We start from the raw sequence: 20,364 nt of genomic DNA on the forward strand, positions 1-20,364 counted from the left end.
AGAGTTTTGAAGAAACATACTGCCTCAGTTTTTATGGTTGAAGATTAAACCAAGCAGGTAATCAGCTATTTTACTTATCCCTGAAGCTGGAGGCTGTACATCCCTCTGAAACGAACTTTTACCAGACTATACAGAACCAAAGCCCAGGAGATACCATTCTTCATAATTACGGCTGCCAAAACCAACATCAAAACACACTCTTTGCAATAAAAACAAATTCATAACTCAAAATGTATAACTTACCTAATAAACCAATGAGAAGTTGAATTCTCTATCGTAAATGGTAAATGACTATGTTTATTCTTTCATGAGAATTTCTGTCCACTGACTCAGTTCTCGAGCATCATAGTTCAGTTACAATACAAAATAGGAACTTCATCTCACAGCTTTACACATAACATATACAGACTTTGATAACATCTGTGAAACCAGAAGTGGCTGAGTCACAGTCTGCAGACACTATGTAAAATTATCTGGTTAAATTTGATGTTCATAACATTTACCACCAATATGGGAACATGCCAAGTAAGGGAAAAAGTACTTCACAAAATCATGTCTAATGTGGCACAACCATTCCAGTTTGTCTGAGAGTACAGTTGCATCCAATATCGTTATTTGCGGTGCCATAGCTATGTTTAAGATAACACTGCTCCGTCCACCAAAGGTAAAGCTCTGCAGTACTGAACTGTGCACCTTACAAGACCCCTACAAATGAGTATGAGACAGCAACACATAACACAACCAGCAAAAACTACACTATGATCTACAGCATAGAATTTTAAAATATTCATTTTAACTTTCATGAGAAATTTTTGACTGATATTGTATCCCTTTATATATATAAAATTTGTCAAATTTCCTTTAATGTGGTACACCAGGGGAACATGGTAGCATGGTTGCACTACGCTACAAGGTTTGATTCCCAATGAGGTCACTGGGTCTTTCAATTGACCTAGTTCTTCCAGCTGCACTATGGCCCTGGGATCAACTCAGCCTCTAACAGAAATGAGTACCTGGAAACTTCCTTGGAGTGAAGGGCAGCTGGGCAGTGCGAAGGCTGACCACCTCACCACCATATGTGGGCTGACTGTCCAGAAAATGTGGAAGCCTCAACATCTCACAACCCTATGAGCCACAAAGCTGTTATAGGGATAGCTGAATTTATTTTTTTGGTACACCACCTGAAGATGGTCTTCTAAGGCCAAAACATCTGGAGTTTCAAAAACAAGTTATCAACATAAACTAGATATACGAATATTTAGATGGTAACTTACATCTGTTTTAATATAGATAGTAAAAATGTAAAGTCGTCCCTATGCTTAAGTAATTAGGCACACCATGAAGGCATACTGGGGAGTGGATGTATAGATCTACGTTTTCTTGACCATGGCACCTGTTTGTGAGTGGCTAGGCTTCATGCCCCAGCTACTTTACCTCCAGGGAATGAGCCCCCAGTACCCATTGGATAGGATGCACGGTGGGCTCCAGATCCGGTCTAGACACTATGGAGAACAGAAAGTTCTTGACCCTACTGGAACTCGAACTCGAACCCCTCTAGAGAGTATAGATGAAAAAAAAATGTAAAAGGTAAAGCTATTCCTGTAACAAGCCATCAAGGCTCCCACATTTTTTAGACAGCGCACAGATGGCGGCTAGGTTGTCAGCCTTATGTGCCAGTCCCTTTACCCTGAGGAAGATTCTGGTACTCATTTCTGTTAGAGGCTGAGTCGACCCCAGGGCCATAGTGCAGGTGGAAGGATTAGGTAAGGTAAAATGTAAAGCTATCCCTGTAACAGGCCATGGAGGCCCACAGGGTTGAGAGACATCAAGGCTCCCACGTTTTCTAGAAAACAGCCTCACAGATGGCAGTGAGGTTGTCAGCCTTACATGCTAGCTGCCCTTTACCCCCAGGAAGATACCTGGTAGTCATTTCTGTTAGAGGCTGAGTTGACTCCAGGGCCATAGTGCGGCTGGAAAAATTAGGTAAAGTAAAAAGGTAAAGCTATCCCTGTAAAAGGCCATTGAGGCTCCCACATTTCTTGAACAATCCGCTCACAGATGGTGGCGAGGTTGAAAGGATTATGTCAACTGAAAAATCCACTGACATCAGAAATCGAACCCACATCATTCCAACTTGTAGCATAATTCCTCAACCAATTATGCTACCTTGTGCCCCCTCTTGATAGTATAAGGAAAAAATAAACCCTAACAAGATGCAAGGATGCATTTGCAATCTGTCCTTAGAAACTTCTCACCTATTTGAACTGTCATACACCTCCAATACAAAACTCTCCATGCTGGAAACATTACCAGCTGCCCTTCCTCAGTTACATGCCATCTAAAAAAACTCCGTGGGACATCCTATATACAAAACCCACTCAAACAGATAATCATTCTCAAACCATTGAATCAAATGATGACCCATCTCAGACCAATGAACAAGCAACTACCTAAACAAAAACCTTGCATTCACAAGATCCCCTGCACCTGTGGCACAATGTGTATCAGTCAAATTCGCTGTTATTTCTCCACTAGGATATTGGAACACATCAGAGCCAACAGACTAAAAGACCAATGATCCACAGTAGCTATGGCATAAAATTTTACAAAACAGATGTCCCAGCAAACAGCCATATATACTGTCTCTGTATTACCAACAATATCAGTGAAACAGTCACACACTCCCACATCTTCAGTCATGAGGAGAGATATAACATGAGTAAAGTCTGGTCTCACCTTTTTTTCTCCTGATTTTTTTCATCATGGGTTGCTTTCCACAGGATAGCATCATGGCTCCCTCCCATTGGATAGTTCCATGCTCTCCACCCCCAACCCTTAATTCTAATGGGAAACCTGTGTATCAGGGTGCATCCTCTTCCTCCTGCCTCATTAACAATGAAGATGGCATCTGCAATGTATGCTGAAATGGAACAACTTCAAAAAATGAAATGGCTAAGACCTGAAAGCTAAAATTACATAGAACAATCAGAGTTACATATAAGCTGTTCAACTTGAATGAACCATGCAGTGCATGTTAACTCACCTTGTATTTATATTCATTGATAAATGCAGACAGACATGACCCTCATCATAATGTGGCCAGTTTTCAAGTTTCATGGGGGAGGGGGGTGGTAGACTATTTTGGAAAGTGAAATAATAATCTTGTTTTGTAATGAACTCTGCAGAGGTACAAACTTTAATCATAAACTTCAACTGGCACAATGGTTCCTAGTTCTGGCATGTTAAAAGTGAAGTTTCACCAAGCCTGAGCCAATCCATTATGACTTATCAGTGATGTGAGATACAGCTCCACATATTCTTGAACTCAGCACTGGGAGAAAGCAGCCGGCAACACACTGATGCTCTAGCCCTGGTACCCATTTGGAGTTATGAACTGGTATGAATGTCCTTCCAAGGTTCCTACCATTAGTTTTACCCCACTAATCCAATCCATATTGAATGAATGCATGTGTAAGGGTCGGCCATAATAATCCAGCCCTTGCACCACAATGATCACTGATCTATTGTGCTTCCCTTTTTGATTAACCCCTTATTAATCCTAAACTTCAAAAGAAATATATGACTTTATTTATGGGGGGCATCATAATAGTCACCTGCTTCCAAAAAGTACTGGCCTAGGTGATGAAATCTTATATAAGCTATGGCCTCACAATCACATAGGATATGTGTGGCTGATTCATCATCTAGGAACCTTTCACAAGTGGGGTCATCCGTCAAACCCAGTTTAAAAAGGTGTCCTTTCAGGTGACAGTGTCCTGTAACTAGTCCTACTTTTTTTTTCTTGGCACTACAGCCCCAGTGGGCCTAGGTCTACCTCCATGAACTTCTCTGTTCACTTCAGTTTTTCTAGATCTTAAACATACGGTAGGACTCCTTGGGCGGGTGATCAGCTCGTCGCAACTAGTCCTACTACCAATCTTAATTATAGTGTAGTCAGTATAGTGAGTGGCTGGACAACCAAGGGGTCAGAGTTTGAGTCCCAGTAGGGTCAGGAATTTTTTCTACTCCACACCGTCCAGACTGGCTCTGGGGTCCACCCAACCTCCTATCCAATGGGTACCAGGGGCTCTTTCCCCAGGAGTAAAGCAGCTGGGGCATGAAGCTGACTACTCACCTCCAACTAGTGCTGAGGTCAAGAAAATGTGGATCTATACATCCACTCACCCATGTGTCATCATGACATTGTGCTTAACTAGTTAAGCAGAGGAACTTTACCTTTACCCCATAAGTATGGTATTATTATGTTAAGTTTCATAGTTTCCCGCTTAGTGCAGTTCTGTTTCTTGCTGTTGTTGACAGATGGCTTTAAGAATGCTAGTGGGTACCAATTTCCTACTAATATGGTTACTAAAACTGCTGCCTCCTTTTTAAAACAGTTTTTATGCACATGACTGTTGCTGTTCGTTAATAATTTTATTATTCCATGCTTGATACTGTCCACGTAATTGGAGCTGCGGTGTAATCCCTGCCTGTGTGAGCCAATTTTCTGGATACAACTCTCAATATGTTCCTCCTAGCCACTTGTACATCATCTCAAATTGTCTTTTCCTTTCCTCAAGTGTCTAGACCAAAATTATATACAATATAGTCTCTCTCTCTCTCTCATCCACGTGCACACACAGACAGAGCACATCTTTTTTCTTAAAAAAATTTTTGCCAGTGTTCTCATGTTTGGTATTAGCCTTGTAGCCGCTCACCGACATAGTCGCCACAACTGTCACTTGAGCTTGGTTCTTCATCTCAGGGATACGGGTGCTTCAGATATGGGAGTGGAACACATTTCAGAGTTAATGAATCACGGAGTCTCCAGAACACACCTTGTATCATTGTCTACATTAATATTGCTTACAGCGATAGTACACATTGTATTAGTCCTCCAGGCTAGCCTCTCCATCTCTCTTAACTTTTGGCACTGGCCACATTGATTCGCTCCCAGCTCACCAACCATACACACTCGCTAACCCTGACTGTCCCTCAATTCTCTCCTGCATCTACTTTCAACTACAGTCAACCTCCGCTCCCTATCACCGACTGCAATCCCATTCTCGGTTCAGCGGCTTCTTTCAACTACTCTACACCTCTGCTCCCAATCACCCTCTCTTTCTTACAAGTCCCACAGTGGCAATAAAAAATGAGAGACAGCTGTCTATGATAAACCCTTTTAGGTCATAGCCCAATTAAATAATTTCCACCGAGGCACATATGGTTACAGCCTCAAGGTCAAAACAGGCAGACATATGACCTCTGAAAAGTCTGCCAGTCCACTTCACTTGCATGCATATTCACAGATAAAAATTACTGTGTTTATATTGTCACACATCTGAGTGAAGACAGAGGTTTTGGATTGACTAATGGATTTACTGGACATGTTTACAGCTTGTGACTACACTTTACAAATCAATGTTACACAGACTAGTGTTCTAGGTCACACTGCTTGACAACATCTTACACCAGTGGGCATTCCTCTGCTTCCAGGCTCATGTCCTCGCAGGAGAGCGGCCATCTCACACCAGTCTCCTCTTATAACTGCCATTCCAGGCCTATCTCATACTGGCAGCTGGTCTTCATTATACAGGGTGTTTCACGACTTAAAGGCATAACTGCAGGAGGTGATTCCCTAGGTCTTTGTGATCAAAAAAAAGTTCATATAAACATGTGTTCAATTTTGGATGGTTACGGAGTTATGACCGTTTTAAACTCAGAATAGAAGGTAACGATTACTGACAATGGAACAATAATAAACCGGCATAATACATGATACATCTAAAGTATGAATGTACAGTTAACTTCGTGAAATAACCTTTAATTTGAATTGATTGGTGCTTAAAGCTAATTTTCGAAAATGTCACCACCGGCCGCAACACGGGCTGCCACTTGGTTGTGAACCGCGCCGGACATACCAACCCCCCCCCCTCGCCTTAGGTAGCTCTCATGTGTTGAGATAACGAGAATGCTCTGTCTGTAGCTGGCTAAAAATAGCGACCTGCCAGCTGACAGACATGGTTCATACTAGGGCATGTATGGGAATGAAAAAACGGTCATAACTCCATAACCATCCAAAATTGGACACATGTTTATATGAACTTTTTTGATCACAAGGACGTAGGAAATCACCTCCTGCAATTATGCCCTAAAGTCGTGAAACACCCTGTATAGCCTCAGCATGGGCTGCAGAGAAAATGTCTCTTCCATGATTGCATGTTCTCTCATTGCTTGGATAGCAATGTGTCCACAGTGCTATTCCCCAGCAATGACCACTGTACTGTCACCTGTGTACAGGGCTGTTACTTGGCAATGGGTCAACATTTCATAATATGCATAATTCTACCTCGACACGACAAAAAATGTTTACCCACAAATGGCTAATTTAACACATTCCACATTTTCAGTATGTTATGGAACAAAATATGCATGTAAGATTTGAAGCTTTCATGGCAAACAGACGTGCTAAAATATTCTCAGGCAATCAGCCATGTCAGCACTGGTTTTTAACTCAAAGCTGACATAACTGATTGTCTGAAAAGATTTTAGCAAACAAAATATGCAATTTGTTAAACTATGATACCAGCTGGATTTGAGGTTATCAGAGCAGTTGCTGGCTATGAAGAGTTCTATCTTCCTCTTAAATGTTGGTTATTTTCACTGGCGTTACAAGGTGCTATAACACAACACAGAACCTTCATAACACTGGTTCGCTTCTTGAGATTCTCATAACCACTGGTTGTATAGCATCAAATGGTTAGATGCTTGTGAATAACAGACTGGAAAGCGAGCAAGTGGGAATGACTAAATTTTCAGGTGGTAGCTGAGCATCTGCAATGAAGGAAAAATAAAGGAACTATATGTGAGGACAGATTGCCTCCAGGTCAAAATCCAAACTGTGGACATCCTGAACACGAAGCAAAAGTGGAAACCACTATGCAGGAATGTTATTCACATTAAGTAACCATGCAAAGGGAATTATTTCAATTATTAAGAAACTCAGAGGAAAAGAATAATATGCTTCATATGATTTTCCTTGAGATCCACAGCCTATTACCATTCAAGACCACAGAAACTGCCTTCAAGATTGCTAAATTATTATAGTCATTTATTATTATATTGTCATATTGAATTGAATGGCCGCGTCACAGCTTAAGCGGTTAGTCGCTGGCTTCCCACCGCTGTGATCTAGTCATGTGGAATTTGTGATGGACAAAGTGGCGCTGGGGTAGGTTTTCCCCGAGTACTTCGGTTTCCCCTGCCAATCCTCATTCCATCAAATCTCCATAGGCATTACCACCAGTAAAGGTACAATAGGACATATGGAGGATTTAAGACCACAGAAACTATTTTCAAGACTAATTATACTGTCATATTATTATCTCTGTATTCCTATATTATTATTATTAGTATTTAGTATTAGTATTAATATTAATCTTTGACTTGTCCCATATCATGTATAATGATTCATGGATGAAATAAAATTGAATTGAATTCAGCCATCAGCCTTAAGTAGACGGCTTTAAATTTACAAAAGAAGGGTTTGTGTAAATACCAGTCACTGGGAGACAGTTCTTACCAAAGTAAACATAAGAACATAAGTGAACATAAGAAGTATGTATTATCATTCATATACAAGAGTTTCAAAGGTTGCAAATATTTACAAGAGAAAAATATTTGTACTCTGGTTTCAATAATGGTTATGAAAAGACAAGAAATTTAACCTAAGGGCAAGACATTCAGGCTTGAATGTGACAACAGTGTTTCCACAACTTATGCATATCGTCTTGACAATCTGTGCTGTCTGCATGAGGCCTGATTTATATACTCTTATTGGACCTAAGATCTATGATGTAGAGTTACCATGAATTTGTAGCATGTGACATATTTTATATCCAGACCTATGGGAAAGGATTGGATCAATGAAATGAAAATAAATGTAAATGCAAAGGAGCTATGGTAAATATATCGAATAATATCTTCAGAAAGTCTAAAATTAATTTGTTTTATGTTATAAACTTAACCAACATACAAGACTAGTTAATTATATACAATACTGCAACATCATGGTAATATCACACTGTATGTGCTACTACTGGGTCAAGTATCTAAACATGGAGTAAAATGGATAGCCAATAGAGAAATAAGACTGTGGTTCTGAAATACACTTTACAAATCTACTTCTCAGGAAACTGAACAGATTAGTATTTATTACTACTGCTAATTCATGTGTAAAAATATCAAAGATATTTACAAAAGTAAAAATTTATTTGTACTTGAGTTTCAGTAATGGTCATGAGAAGATATACAAACAAAATGTTTGCTCTAATGGCAGGTCAAAAGATTAAGCTGCATTTAATATTTGAAATAAACTCATAGGAGACAGAATAAAATTAATTTCTTTCCCTTTTATGAAGTTATAAACTTAATAAACAAGATGTATAAATTATATACAATACTGTGACCTAACTTACTTCACAATCTATACTGAATCTCATAATAAACATATACATTAAACCGCGTTATATTCATTAATGTAGTTAATTAAAATCAGGACTTCGTGCAACCTGAAACATACACCTGTGATTTTGGCATAATATAACTAAATCCAATGTATACTGCTGTACCTCGTCTGCTACTTCTTACTGTGGAGATATTTCATGTCCGATGAAAATAAAAGTTTAAAAGCCAACAAAATGGTGAACTCTTTGCATGCACACAAAGGGACGTAATACATATAATATATAAAGAATGAGAAATGTTAAAGTCATTTGACCAGTTTGTGCTATGAAGACCCATCACTCACTGACACAGAACTATCAGTTTCCTGAGTGTCTGCTCCCTCATCAGAATCATTAACAAGTGTAAGTGCATCCACACTGCTCCGATTTGAACCACACTTTTCAAGCGAATCTTTACTGCTAAAACTATAGTTCTGACTGGTTGTACTGTTTTTCAGTTTCTGCTCTAACTCTGCCCATGGATCTTCCAGCATTGAAGGGTGATAATACAGACTTATATCATCAGTATTTTTTGCATTTCCTAAGACGTTACTATCCTATAAACAGAAAAGAACACGTTAAAATTGTGGTAAACTTAAAGGTGTACATGACATAAATTAGTATAATATGCTTGTCGTTCAAAAAATTTCAAATGCCTACCATTCTATTTCTATTTGAAGGATATTTCCTGGGCGTGTCCATATTATTATATGGACTGAAGCTTGAATTACCGTTCGAACTTCCCGAATTACTGTGGAAATGCCTTCGGTTCATATCGTAGGGACTGAAACTGGAGTTCCAACTTGAATTGGCAGGACTGCCAAAAAAGCTTTTTCTGTTACCTCTTTTCCAGTTTCCACCTCCTCTTTTGCTCACGTTATTTACAGGGCTACTGTAACTAAGTGGTATGAAATCGAAGTTTTCTGGCTGTGGTGAGCCTTTAAAGGGTGAACTTCCAAGCTTGGCTGAAAACTGATCTCTTGGACGAACGAAGTCATGAAACAAGCCTTTGCTATTGTTCAAACCTGGCTTTGAACTTACAGGAGTACCAGAATAAGGATTATGATACATGTCGTATGTTTTCTTGAACTAAAACTTGTCGTTCTTCTTACTTTGATAACAACCAACCAAATAACTTTCAGCTACCTACAACAGATCCGACACGGTGTTATGGCAACAAGAAACAGTTGCGTTGATACCCGGAAGTAACGGAAGTATAAACCTAAGTAGAAGTCAATTCAATGTCTAAAGATTACGTGATATCTGGGGATGCAACCGTTCTGATATAGTTTCTAATATTCCTAAATATGACTTATATTTTTTATATAGTATCTTCCATTTTAAATACGGAATCTCAAGATTTATAACAAAGTTTAATCGACGTCAAAATACCATCCTCACTGAAATTTGGTTGCATAGATCGCACAGACCACAGACCACCGTTGCCTTGCGTAATACGGCTACGGATAAGACAAAGTTGTTGACTGTATAAAGCATAAAGATGGAAGCGATGATATGTGGCGGAGGTACGGAATGTATATACACGTAGTATAGAGAGTATAGAGAACGGAATAATGGGTACTTGCCTACCTCTTTCGAACTTTGGAATAGGTCGATTGGGACAGGCCAAGCAAAGATGAGAGACTGAAATATCAACTTCTGGTTGGTGCAGAGGACGATAATTTATTTGGCGAAAATTTAAATACCCTCCCACAAAGGTAAACAGCGAAGCTCTGTTAGAGCTAAAGAAGAGTTGGCTTGGAAATAAATGTAGTGAAAAGTAAGGTATTTTTACGTCTCGCCTCTACATTGTAGGACGAAATTCTTCTGTATCACTGCTAAATTGCTGATGGTTCTCGCCAGAGCAGTGATTCGTGGTTCCAATTAAAACAAGATTCGACCATATCCCAGTGTCGAATCTGGGAACCTTCAGATCTCTCTCTCTCTCTACTTATGGGGGCTAAGTAAGATGGTTAGTGAACTCTGAGGGAACAACTATTTCTGTTGCACTTGATGGAAATGAAAGGTCCTGAATTTATGTTAGAAATAATATTAATGTTCTTTCTTTGGCAGAGCCCTGTTCTGGGGAATACATCAAGGGTGAGGATGACATATAGTACACAAGTGGGGGAGCCTCAAGTAACTCATTGTCACCTCACCATACCTTCTACATGACTTGGGTGAACCATCATCAACCAAGGAGCTGAGAGACATTACTGCTGCTGCAGTAACAGGAGAAAGCAACTCATCATTGGATGTGACACAGATGCACAATACATTATATGAGGGAGCACCAGTGCCAGTGCAAGAAGAGAAAACTTTATGGAGTATCCAGTGATTTGAAACATGAATATTCTAATGTTATATTTTAGCGTCCTGTTGCACTGATTTAAGTCCATGATTTATTTAAACCGTCTTGCAGTGCATACACTCATTTATCTCCTCCTCTCCCTCGCACTACATGTTTCGGCATAACAATGCCATCTTCAGGTGCTTACTTATCCACGCCAAACCAGTTCATTGCATGCCTTGTTCTCATATTAAAATAATAAAATAAATGAGTGTATGCACTGCAAGACGGTTTAAATAAATCATGGACTTAAATATTCTAAGTTTAAGTAAAAAAAAATGTTTTTTTTTTTAATTCGCTAGTGGGGGTGGAGTACAGCTGGGTCCACTTGGCACTGTGGCCACTGATTGGCCTTTTGTACCTGCCCTGGGTGATTATAATGATGGAGAATTTGGTGGAATGAAGATTGGCAGGGGAAACCGAAGTACTCTGAGAAAATCCGCCCCAGAGCCACTTTGTCCACCACGAATCCCACTTGACAAGACCCAGGATCGAACCTGGGCTGCTGCATTGGGAAGCCAGCAACAAACTGCTTGTACTATGGTGCAGCCCAAGTAACAAACATACCTGTATAACCTACAACAGGGAGGTAATTATTAATCTGATATTAGAAGTAGGAGACCTGGTAACCAACATCTGATGAGCCTTCTTTAGTAGATCACAGGTACATATGCTTTCAAATAGATGAAATAAAATAATTTTAGTTACTTTAAGAGGCCATAAGCAAACCAACTAGCAGTAAAATAAATATGACATGAAGGCAGATGTTGAGCCAGTGACACAAAATATTCAGTCAGTGTGACACTGCTCTGGCCATTGGTCATTTGCAGTAATCAATTAACTTTTCCTACTGCCAGGACCACTCATTTTCTAAGCAATTTGCCTTTGTGAGAGTTGAGTGGACTGAGAGAACAAGAAGGTTATACAATATAGCTAAGCGGAAAATAGTTTAGGAATCCTATAAGAAGGTCCGCACCTACTATAACAAAGAAATTAGGAAAGCAAAAATTTCCTCATGGAGGATGTACTGCCAAGGATCGCAGATGTACCAGGCACTGCTAGACTCATGAAGGTCATGACATAATAGGCTAATGACAGGACAAGGTCTGTTAAGCTACCAGATTGGAAGAAAAATTCTGGCACAGCTGTTCAGAACCAACTTTCCACATTCGGAGATAATTGATGATGCAGGGAATCAGCAAGGACACCATTTCAAATTGGGATTGATAAATAACCACTCTTCTAGAAGCTGACTCTGAGACCTAAGCCAACTTAAGATCTGTTCATGTGGGACTTTATTTTATGGAACCAACTAACTACTTAGATGCCCAATCAAGATACTACATTTTATGTATGGTACTGTTAATGGGCTAACTAAGGCAGGATATACAGTAGATGGAAGAAAGTTGCAATGTAAAGGCTGGTTTGGTCCACCTCTTATTCATGCATTCACTTTATACTCTCATAAAATTTACAATTCAGTTGCTTCAGTCTTCCTTTCTGGCTTTACCTATTACGGTCCTCAGTTCTCATAAAAATATTTAAGTTGCCACTTATTTCTCTTTCAATTAAGAGCCTATGCTCCTGTTGAGCATGTCAGTACTGGCTGTTAAGTGTATTTTTCCACTGGAATGGCTTGAAATTGAATTAAACCTTTAACAGTTCAATACAGTTTCATTAGCTGTCATAAATATGTAACAGTTGAATAGCCATATATTTTCTTCTTCCAGTCAGAGTTGTTGGAAATACAGGGAACAGACATGATAAATGTATCAGTTAACACAACTATAAATAAACAACTGAAGACACAAGTATTATTGATGAAATCAGTATTTATTCCCTAAGTGTCTGAGAACAGGGTGTTGGAGGAGAATATTTGGACCAAAGAGGGATGAAGTGACAGGAGGTTGGAGAAAACTGCATAATGAGGAGCTTCATAACTTGTACTCTTCTCCAGGTATAATTATAATGATCAAGTCAAGGAGGATAAGGTGGGCAGGGCATGTAGCACGAATGGGGGCAATGATCTGGCTCAGGATAGGGACCAGTGGAGGGCTCTTGTGAACACGGTAATGAACCTTCAGGTTCCATAAAATGCTGGGAAATTCTTGAGTAGCTGCAGAATTGGCTGCTCCTCCAGAAGGGCTCAGCTCCATGAGTAAGTATTTTTTTTATTGCTAGTGGGGTGGGGCTAAGTCCCTTGTACTGTAGCCACTTCTGGCCTATTGTACCAGCCCCAGATGCTATGTGAGGGTGATTATGGAGCAATTGGTGTAATGAAGATTGGCAGTAAGTAAGTAAGTAAGCATACTCACTACATGTTTCAAATATATGTTGTCATCATCAGGTGTTTAAAATATTAAAGCTGTTATTTATTTATAGTTGTGTTGTGATACATGGACTGATATACATAGCAGTGAGATACACAACAGGATGCAAAACACATATAAAGATGCCAGTTAAGATAAAAAAAAAGGACACAGATGGAGATCACATATTTTATTCATTTGGGTACTTAGTTGAGTTAAGCTGTCAGGCTAGATATATGGTAATATATATTATTCTTTTGTAGGTAGTCTACAATATAATAACTTTCACAAATACATGAAGTAAGTTCTTTTTGATCATATTAATTATTCATCAGACTCACTGGTGAAATACATGTTGTTCCTAAGAAGGACCTTAGGTATATGTTTGAATATTAAATATGCTTGGAGTTCACTTTTGTTTTATTGCAGTGCTGTGCATTGCAGGTCTGTTTTTGGTAGCTGTCACTTTGTTACCCAAACACCCTTCATGTAGCAACAGTAAAACTATTGAAACTGTTTAACAAATGAAGGAAGAATACACGTGGAAACAGTTCAGAGTAGAAAACAAGGCAACCTGTGGGAGAATATGCATATGTACACTGTAGAATTACATGCAATACTTACAAACAAGAAAGTGTGGAAAAATACATAACAAATTGGTTATTATAATAAAGAAATACACATCTATCAACAATGATTCTATTTTCACACACATTTCAGACATCCATAATGAAAGTCACTTTTATTTTTCAGATAACACAGGCACCATTGTCTTTAAAGATCTGGAAATCAGTTCCCTTGATACATCAAATGACCCACAGTTTATACAATGTTGAAAAATATTAAACTGTTTGTGCAAACTGAAAGAAATATTTATACACAATAAAAGTGTCTGTCAGTGAAGAATAGAAAACTTTATTACTATTAGAAGTGGGCACTAATCTATGGATTAAGAGTTTAAATTACTGAATTTAACTAAATAGACAAGAATGGAAATAGATAACAGTTATTTGTACATATTATGGACAATTGTGAACTGGTTAACAACACACTGTCCACTTGAAACAGCTTCAGACATTATACTGAAAAATTATATTCCAAACATGGGACTGAAATAATGTAAAACTGTCTATCATAAATAGTTTTAACTCACAACACTAACAGTTTTAAGGAAGAACATTGGATATACAGCAACAATAGATGAGTAATGAGAATCAGTAAAAAAACAGTTTTATTACTTGACATTTTAAGCCTCTGCATGCAGTGAATCCTTATTAGTACAAATAATGCAAGTGATGGAAAAACTTTCCAATAAGATGCACATTTTTTAGAACTGAGAATAGTTCCACATGATAAATGTACAAATATCCAAATCAGGAATTAGCTTATGAAAGTTCTATCATATTTAAGTGTGTACCCATACACAGAATATCAGACTGGAAGGTCAAGAAATTTGCAGTCATTTGCTTTACTATTTTGGGAACACTATTCTTTATACAATCAGAAGAGCCTTAAGAGAGGAAAACATATTTGTTTATCAGGGAGTTTTCATATCAGACATAGTTGTTTAAAGTTGAAATCAGGATTGTCTTTAAGTCACACAATTTCATGCTCCAAAGGGTTCAGGAACAATGTGAAATATAATGAGGTAACTATCCTATTTCTCTGAGTGTATGAAATACATAATAGTTTAGAAAGGATAAATTAAAATTTCTTTTTTCTGAAAGTACATTGATTAATGAATTATAACAAATTTATTTGTTTATTTATCTATAAATGATATATTAAGCATGGTTTTAATACTTACATATCTCATCTTCACCATTACATTCCATGTTTTTTAAAAGATGCACCTGTGTAAGATATCATATGACTTTTATGGACATTTTTTATTAAAAACCATCACCTTATACACCGGGAAATAAGGTAATGCTTATTCCAAACATAACAGTACAATCCCAGAAGCATGGCTGAAAACGAGATGGGAAGCCATTACAGTAAATGAAGTATATAATAAAACAATATATGCCAAATAAATTATGTTTAAAATTATGTCTAGTTGGCACATCTCTTCATAGTTGTAGCAAAATGGGGCTAATAATAGACCCAGTTTTTTGTCTTGTGTTTATTGAAGAAGAAAAATAATTTATATAATTTAAAGAGAACAGGATAATCATATTATTCCAAAATCCAATGTACGTACAAGATTCTTGTATGTTATGATCCAGTTTTCTATATAAGCAAATTAGAAAGTCAGCGTGTGTATGGTGATTTTGACTTTTCTGTTGTATGCAGTCATTAAAGAAACATTTACATATTTCAAAATCAATATACAATACAATGATCCCTTCTCTTGATGGAAGAGGAATCATTTATTGCCTGAAGAAATATATTATTTGTGCCCTCTGCTTACCTACAGAGTGGATTTTTGGAGCTCTTGCTTCTTAATAGGTTTCTGAATGTTCCCAACACCTGATATAGAGCCTAGTGTGATAAACATTTGTATTAAATGTCGATACTTTCTACAGTAAAGTAGTCTTTGCAATTATGAAGTGTCTGGAACGGAGTCCACTCAGCCTTGTGAAGATAACTGAGGAGCTACTTGAATGGAAAAGTAGAGGTTCCAGCCTAGGAAACCGAAATTAACGGTTGTGGTGATTCGTTGCGCTGACCACGTGACACCCTCTATCCGCTAAAGTTCTAACTTCACCGACAAACGGCGGTCTCTCAGTCAGTATAGTTCGCTTGCGGACTAAAGCCACGGATTTTTTTTTCTATCGCAGTTCCTTTCTTCACTGAATTCGAAGCTGTAACTCCCAGAGGATGTCATTCCTTTAGCCTTAAATTTGTGAAAAGAAAGCTACCGTTCATTTTACGAAAGCAGTTAGTTATTAGAGCAGCATTTTTATGCAACCAACACTACTGAGCAAAGAATTAATAATACACAGGATCATATATGTATTTAAGAAGGTGACAGAGAATACATAAATGTTTATCAGTTGATTTGTTCATAAAAGGCGAACTTTTAGCATGTGATGATTTCTTTTACTGCAGCTGAATACAGTTGGAGGTTCCTGTCAGATATAATGTTTGTATCTCTGATATAGTCTTTTATTTCATATGAAGCTTAATGCTTTAGTCATGTAGACAGCTGTACTTTTTACTATATTACTGTTGAATATAGTATTTCATTCACTATTCATCCTGCAGATAAATACAAATGTAAATTATGTGACTATTTATGCAGTACTGTAACTGAAAAATACTGTTGTTAAGAATAATTCCTTAATGTATAGAATTTAATTAGATGTTGATCCATTACAAAACAAGTACTTTTTCTTAAGTGGAATTGTTGTTATTCCTGCTGCTATTACAGCTTTATACAAATATGATTAACTGTAATATAATATTTTACTGAGGGGTCGGAGGATAAGTCCTGGTAGGGTCAAGAATTTTCTCTTCTCCAAATCATCTAGACTGGCTCAGAAGTTCACCCAACCTCCTGTCCCCGGGGGTGAAGCGGATGGGGTGTGAAGATGACCACTCACCTACAGTTAGTGCCAAGGTCAAGAAAATGTGGATCTATACATCCACTCCCCATATGCCTTCAGGCGTAGTGCATAATTCATTAAGAACTGGGACAACTTTATAATATTGTATTGAATCAGAAATCTGACTCCTTTAATTTTATCTTGACTCTCCCTGAGAAGCAGAGACATCAACTTTCTTATTTTTCATTGTATATTGCTTTTCTTTTTGGCTTATTTCTTCTTTGTATTCTTTCAAAACTTATTTTGTTAAATTTGTCCAATCAGCATCCAGGGTCACTTACTGCCATTCGAATTACAACCTCAACTGCATTAATTGCAGCTGGCTGGCAGTACACAGGTAATTCACAGTAACACCTTCACATCTCTTTTCAGCAATACCCTTTTCCAATGATATGTTTCTAGGCGATTAGTCACGCAACTGTGGAGTAAAACACCATATCAGAGACTATCATCAAGGACATATGTTGTATACATTCTCACATCATTACCAAAAGGTAATACAGAATTCTAAAATTTGACCTTTGTCTTGTTTATTCATCATCAGAATTTCTATTTAAATTGCCTCTGATGGTAAAAGAGTAAAAATAGAAGAGCTGTGGTAGGAAATTAAAATTATCTGTCAGTCAAAATAACTATTTTATATTTACAACTTCAAATTAAAAGAAGTGCATGACACTTGTTATACATTACAGTCTTCAGCCTGGTATTCGAAAGGTTAAACATGCATGCATTTGAAACTCCGATAATTGTTCAAACTTCAATCTGAGATCAGATGAGATTCAATAGCAATCATAAGATATAGCACAGACAGAATATATCAGTAGAGTAAGAACTAACAGTATATAAAAAGTAAATATGTGTTTTTGTTTCTAACTTGAATGATCTTGGAGGAAGTGTGTATGTGATCAAAAATGCTGGTCCAGTTGCTCTTCTGGAGGAGAGGGGCCAGAGATGGACAAGACTGGAAGCACTGCTGGGATCACATTCTTGCAGTCAGCACCATGATGTGGATGTTGCTGTGGATCCATGCCACTTAAAGGGATGTTCTCAGCACTTCGAGCTCTCCGCCACAATTCTGAACGGAATGGTTGAAGGCGGCTGAATTCTGAGTCATGTCCCCCTGCTCCTAATGCCGAGTGTATGTAGATGGCTGAATTGACTCGAGGTCGGCTTGCAGGACGAGTTGAAGGACCTGGCCACTGGTTGAAGTCAAAATGTTGATGTGCTGACCAATGAAGATGCTATGATTGAAAGACCAATGTTACAACTGATACCTGTCATATGTGCAGTGATCATTTTTGAAAGTAATGCTTATTACTTCTCATTACTTGTGTATAAAACAGATTTTGAATTCTGAAACTGGCTTACTATCAATAATACTGTTACCTTAGTTCATGACCTCTGGTAGGAGTGTTATCAGTTAGAATGACTGACTGATTAGTATTCTTAAACTACTCATTATTTTCTTACATTGATTAATCAGTCTGTGAACCTTGTTATATTTATAATTTTTGCAATTTGGAAGATATTTAAAAAGTAACAAAGAGGCCAAACAGTAAGTTTTATGTTGCCTTATTGCAATATGTGATGCATTACTGGTCAGTGTTTGTATTTGTATAACATGAAGTTTTATGAATGTATAATTGAAAACAGATTAAATAAAAGGAATCCCCTCTCTAGAAATAAAGTAATATAAAACATCATCTGGAGTAGATCAAACCACATATGTGCTTAATATTGTAACTGTTTATATCTCCATTCTAATTTATATTCAGTAAATGCCCAAATTTTAATATCCAATTTTATGTTGTATCAGTTACTTCATTAGTTAAATTTTGAAATGTATTTCATTTCCTGAATTGCATATGCTTTTCTCAATCTATATTCTTATATTAATACTTATAAATAAAATTATTTTCAAAACAGTATCTAAAAGACTTTATCATTCAGTAGCTGAGAACTGAGTAACAGTTAAAATGTGCGTATATTACACTGGACAGTTAATTGAGATATCTCACTGCAACTGACACGCTAATTTGTCTACAGAACCCCTTACTACATTCTTCAATGCTCTTATGAATGCTTGTGATACAGAAAATATACTGAATGTAGGAACAGGATGGATTCATTTACATCAGAACAAATCCTGATTTCCAAATGTTATTTAACATTTTCCAGCATGTATGACAGTTCTGTGAAATAAAGAAATAATTTGCAGTTACTTGGCAGCACTATTAGTAAAGAATAATAACAGGAGGTATATTTCACTAAACTTTATGCTGTACCACTGTTCCTATTGCTTTGACCTAAACAAAATGAAATCAACTCTTTGAGTCCACAATATATTGTTTTTTGATAGTGATTTATTAACTATAATGACATTGATTTAATTTTTTTAAGATATAACCCTAGTTCTTAATTATATTGTAATATCCATGCTTCAATTTGGGAGATTTATGCAACACAGGGTTAATAAAGATGATCTTCAAATTTAGTTGTCTTATGTTTAATTATAAGCTTATGGCTACAGTGATATCATCAAGTTAGGTAAGACCCCAATTCTTACACCAATAGGCTTGCCAAGAATGGAGTTCTAAACTTAGAGGTTATCTAAATTATGCAAACAAACTATATCTACAGAACAATAACATAGAAATGTGTAATACAGTTATGTAGTAGGGCTTTCAGAAAGCATAATAACCAAAATTCTGTGTAAAATACTAGATCTATGAGGAAAACAAGTGAACAAAAACAACTGCTAATAATGCACAATAGGTGCAATGCAGGTATTAGTGCAAGCAATCGCTGCTGTGTAAATCTCATGTCATGTGCATTGATACAACGTTTACAACAGTCAAAGCAATGTAGGTATTACCCTTGGCAATGTTCTCGGTCAAATGCCATTTCCCTAGAGTCACAGTCAGTACTATACGAGTATTATAAACTGATGTTCTGAAGTTTTCTCTTGAAGAGTGATTTTCATTGCTTAAGAAAATCCCAATTGTTCATCATTTTTAGAATTCTGCCTTTGAAAGGTTACAATTTTTAGTTAGTATCGCTGGACTTATATACTTGAAGAATAATCTGAATAAGCTGCTACATAATGTTTAAAGTAGTTCATGTATTTCCACATTTCTTAAACAGGAATTAGTTGAATAATGATTCAGAAAATCAGGTTTGCCAATACTTTCATATGAAAAGGTGATGCAATTGTATTGTAAAAGATAGTCATGTATTTACTATTGAAACTCGTGTATTCAGACCTTATGAATTAACATAAATTGGAATCAGGAATCCATGGTTCCTAAACAATATGAAATTTCTACATACTCTCCAATGGAAATTTTTAGGTGAAATATGGTATGCAGTAACTGGTAATTGACTATTGTGTAAATAAAACATTTTCAATATAATCCAAGAAACTCAATTTTTAATTGTAAAAGTTTATATATATTAAGATTTTGACTCTTCATGTAATTAATGGTCTGAGAATCTAACATTTCCAGACTCCATGGAAACTGAAATTATCAAATATATTAATTTTTAAGGAACAAAATAATGTTAATTGGTCATATATGTATGAAATTCTCATTTCATAAAACCTCAAATCCTATGAGTGCCTCTAATATTTTATATGTCTTAATTTTACA

At 37.0% G+C, this 20,364-nt stretch overlaps 2 protein-coding genes across 8 annotated transcripts in view; both read right to left on the bottom strand.

Moving 5' to 3' along the window:
• Nucleotides 1-7,605: 7,605 nt before the first annotated feature.
• LOC111865716 (M-phase-specific PLK1-interacting protein-like) lies at nucleotides 7,606-9,725 on the bottom strand. Its single transcript, XM_023853947.2, has 2 exons — nucleotides 9,165-9,725; nucleotides 7,606-9,061 (listed from the first exon to the last, which is right to left on the bottom strand). Exons 1-2 carry the CDS (start codon nucleotides 9,573-9,575, stop codon nucleotides 8,789-8,791), a joined length of 684 nt encoding a protein of 227 aa, XP_023709715.1. The 5' UTR covers nucleotides 9,576-9,725; the 3' UTR covers nucleotides 7,606-8,788.
• Nucleotides 9,726-16,751: 7,026 nt separating this feature from the next.
• The window catches only part of LOC111865727, a 53,258-nt gene continuing 49,645 nt past the window's right edge, over nucleotides 16,752-20,364 (bottom strand). For all 7 annotated transcript variants that reach the window (XM_023853970.2, XM_023853967.2, XM_023853968.2 and 4 more), the window contains one exon: nucleotides 16,752-17,955. In XM_023853970.2, coding sequence (XP_023709738.1) covers nucleotides 17,620-17,955 — 336 coding nt within the window. In that variant the 3' untranslated portion in view covers nucleotides 16,752-17,619. The remainder of the gene's footprint in view (nucleotides 17,956-20,364) is intronic.

Source organism: Cryptotermes secundus, unplaced genomic scaffold (genome assembly GCF_002891405.2).
Source record: "Cryptotermes secundus unplaced genomic scaffold, Csec_1.0 scaffold150, whole genome shotgun sequence".
Classification (NCBI taxonomy): Eukaryota; Metazoa; Arthropoda; class Insecta; order Blattodea; family Kalotermitidae; genus Cryptotermes; species Cryptotermes secundus.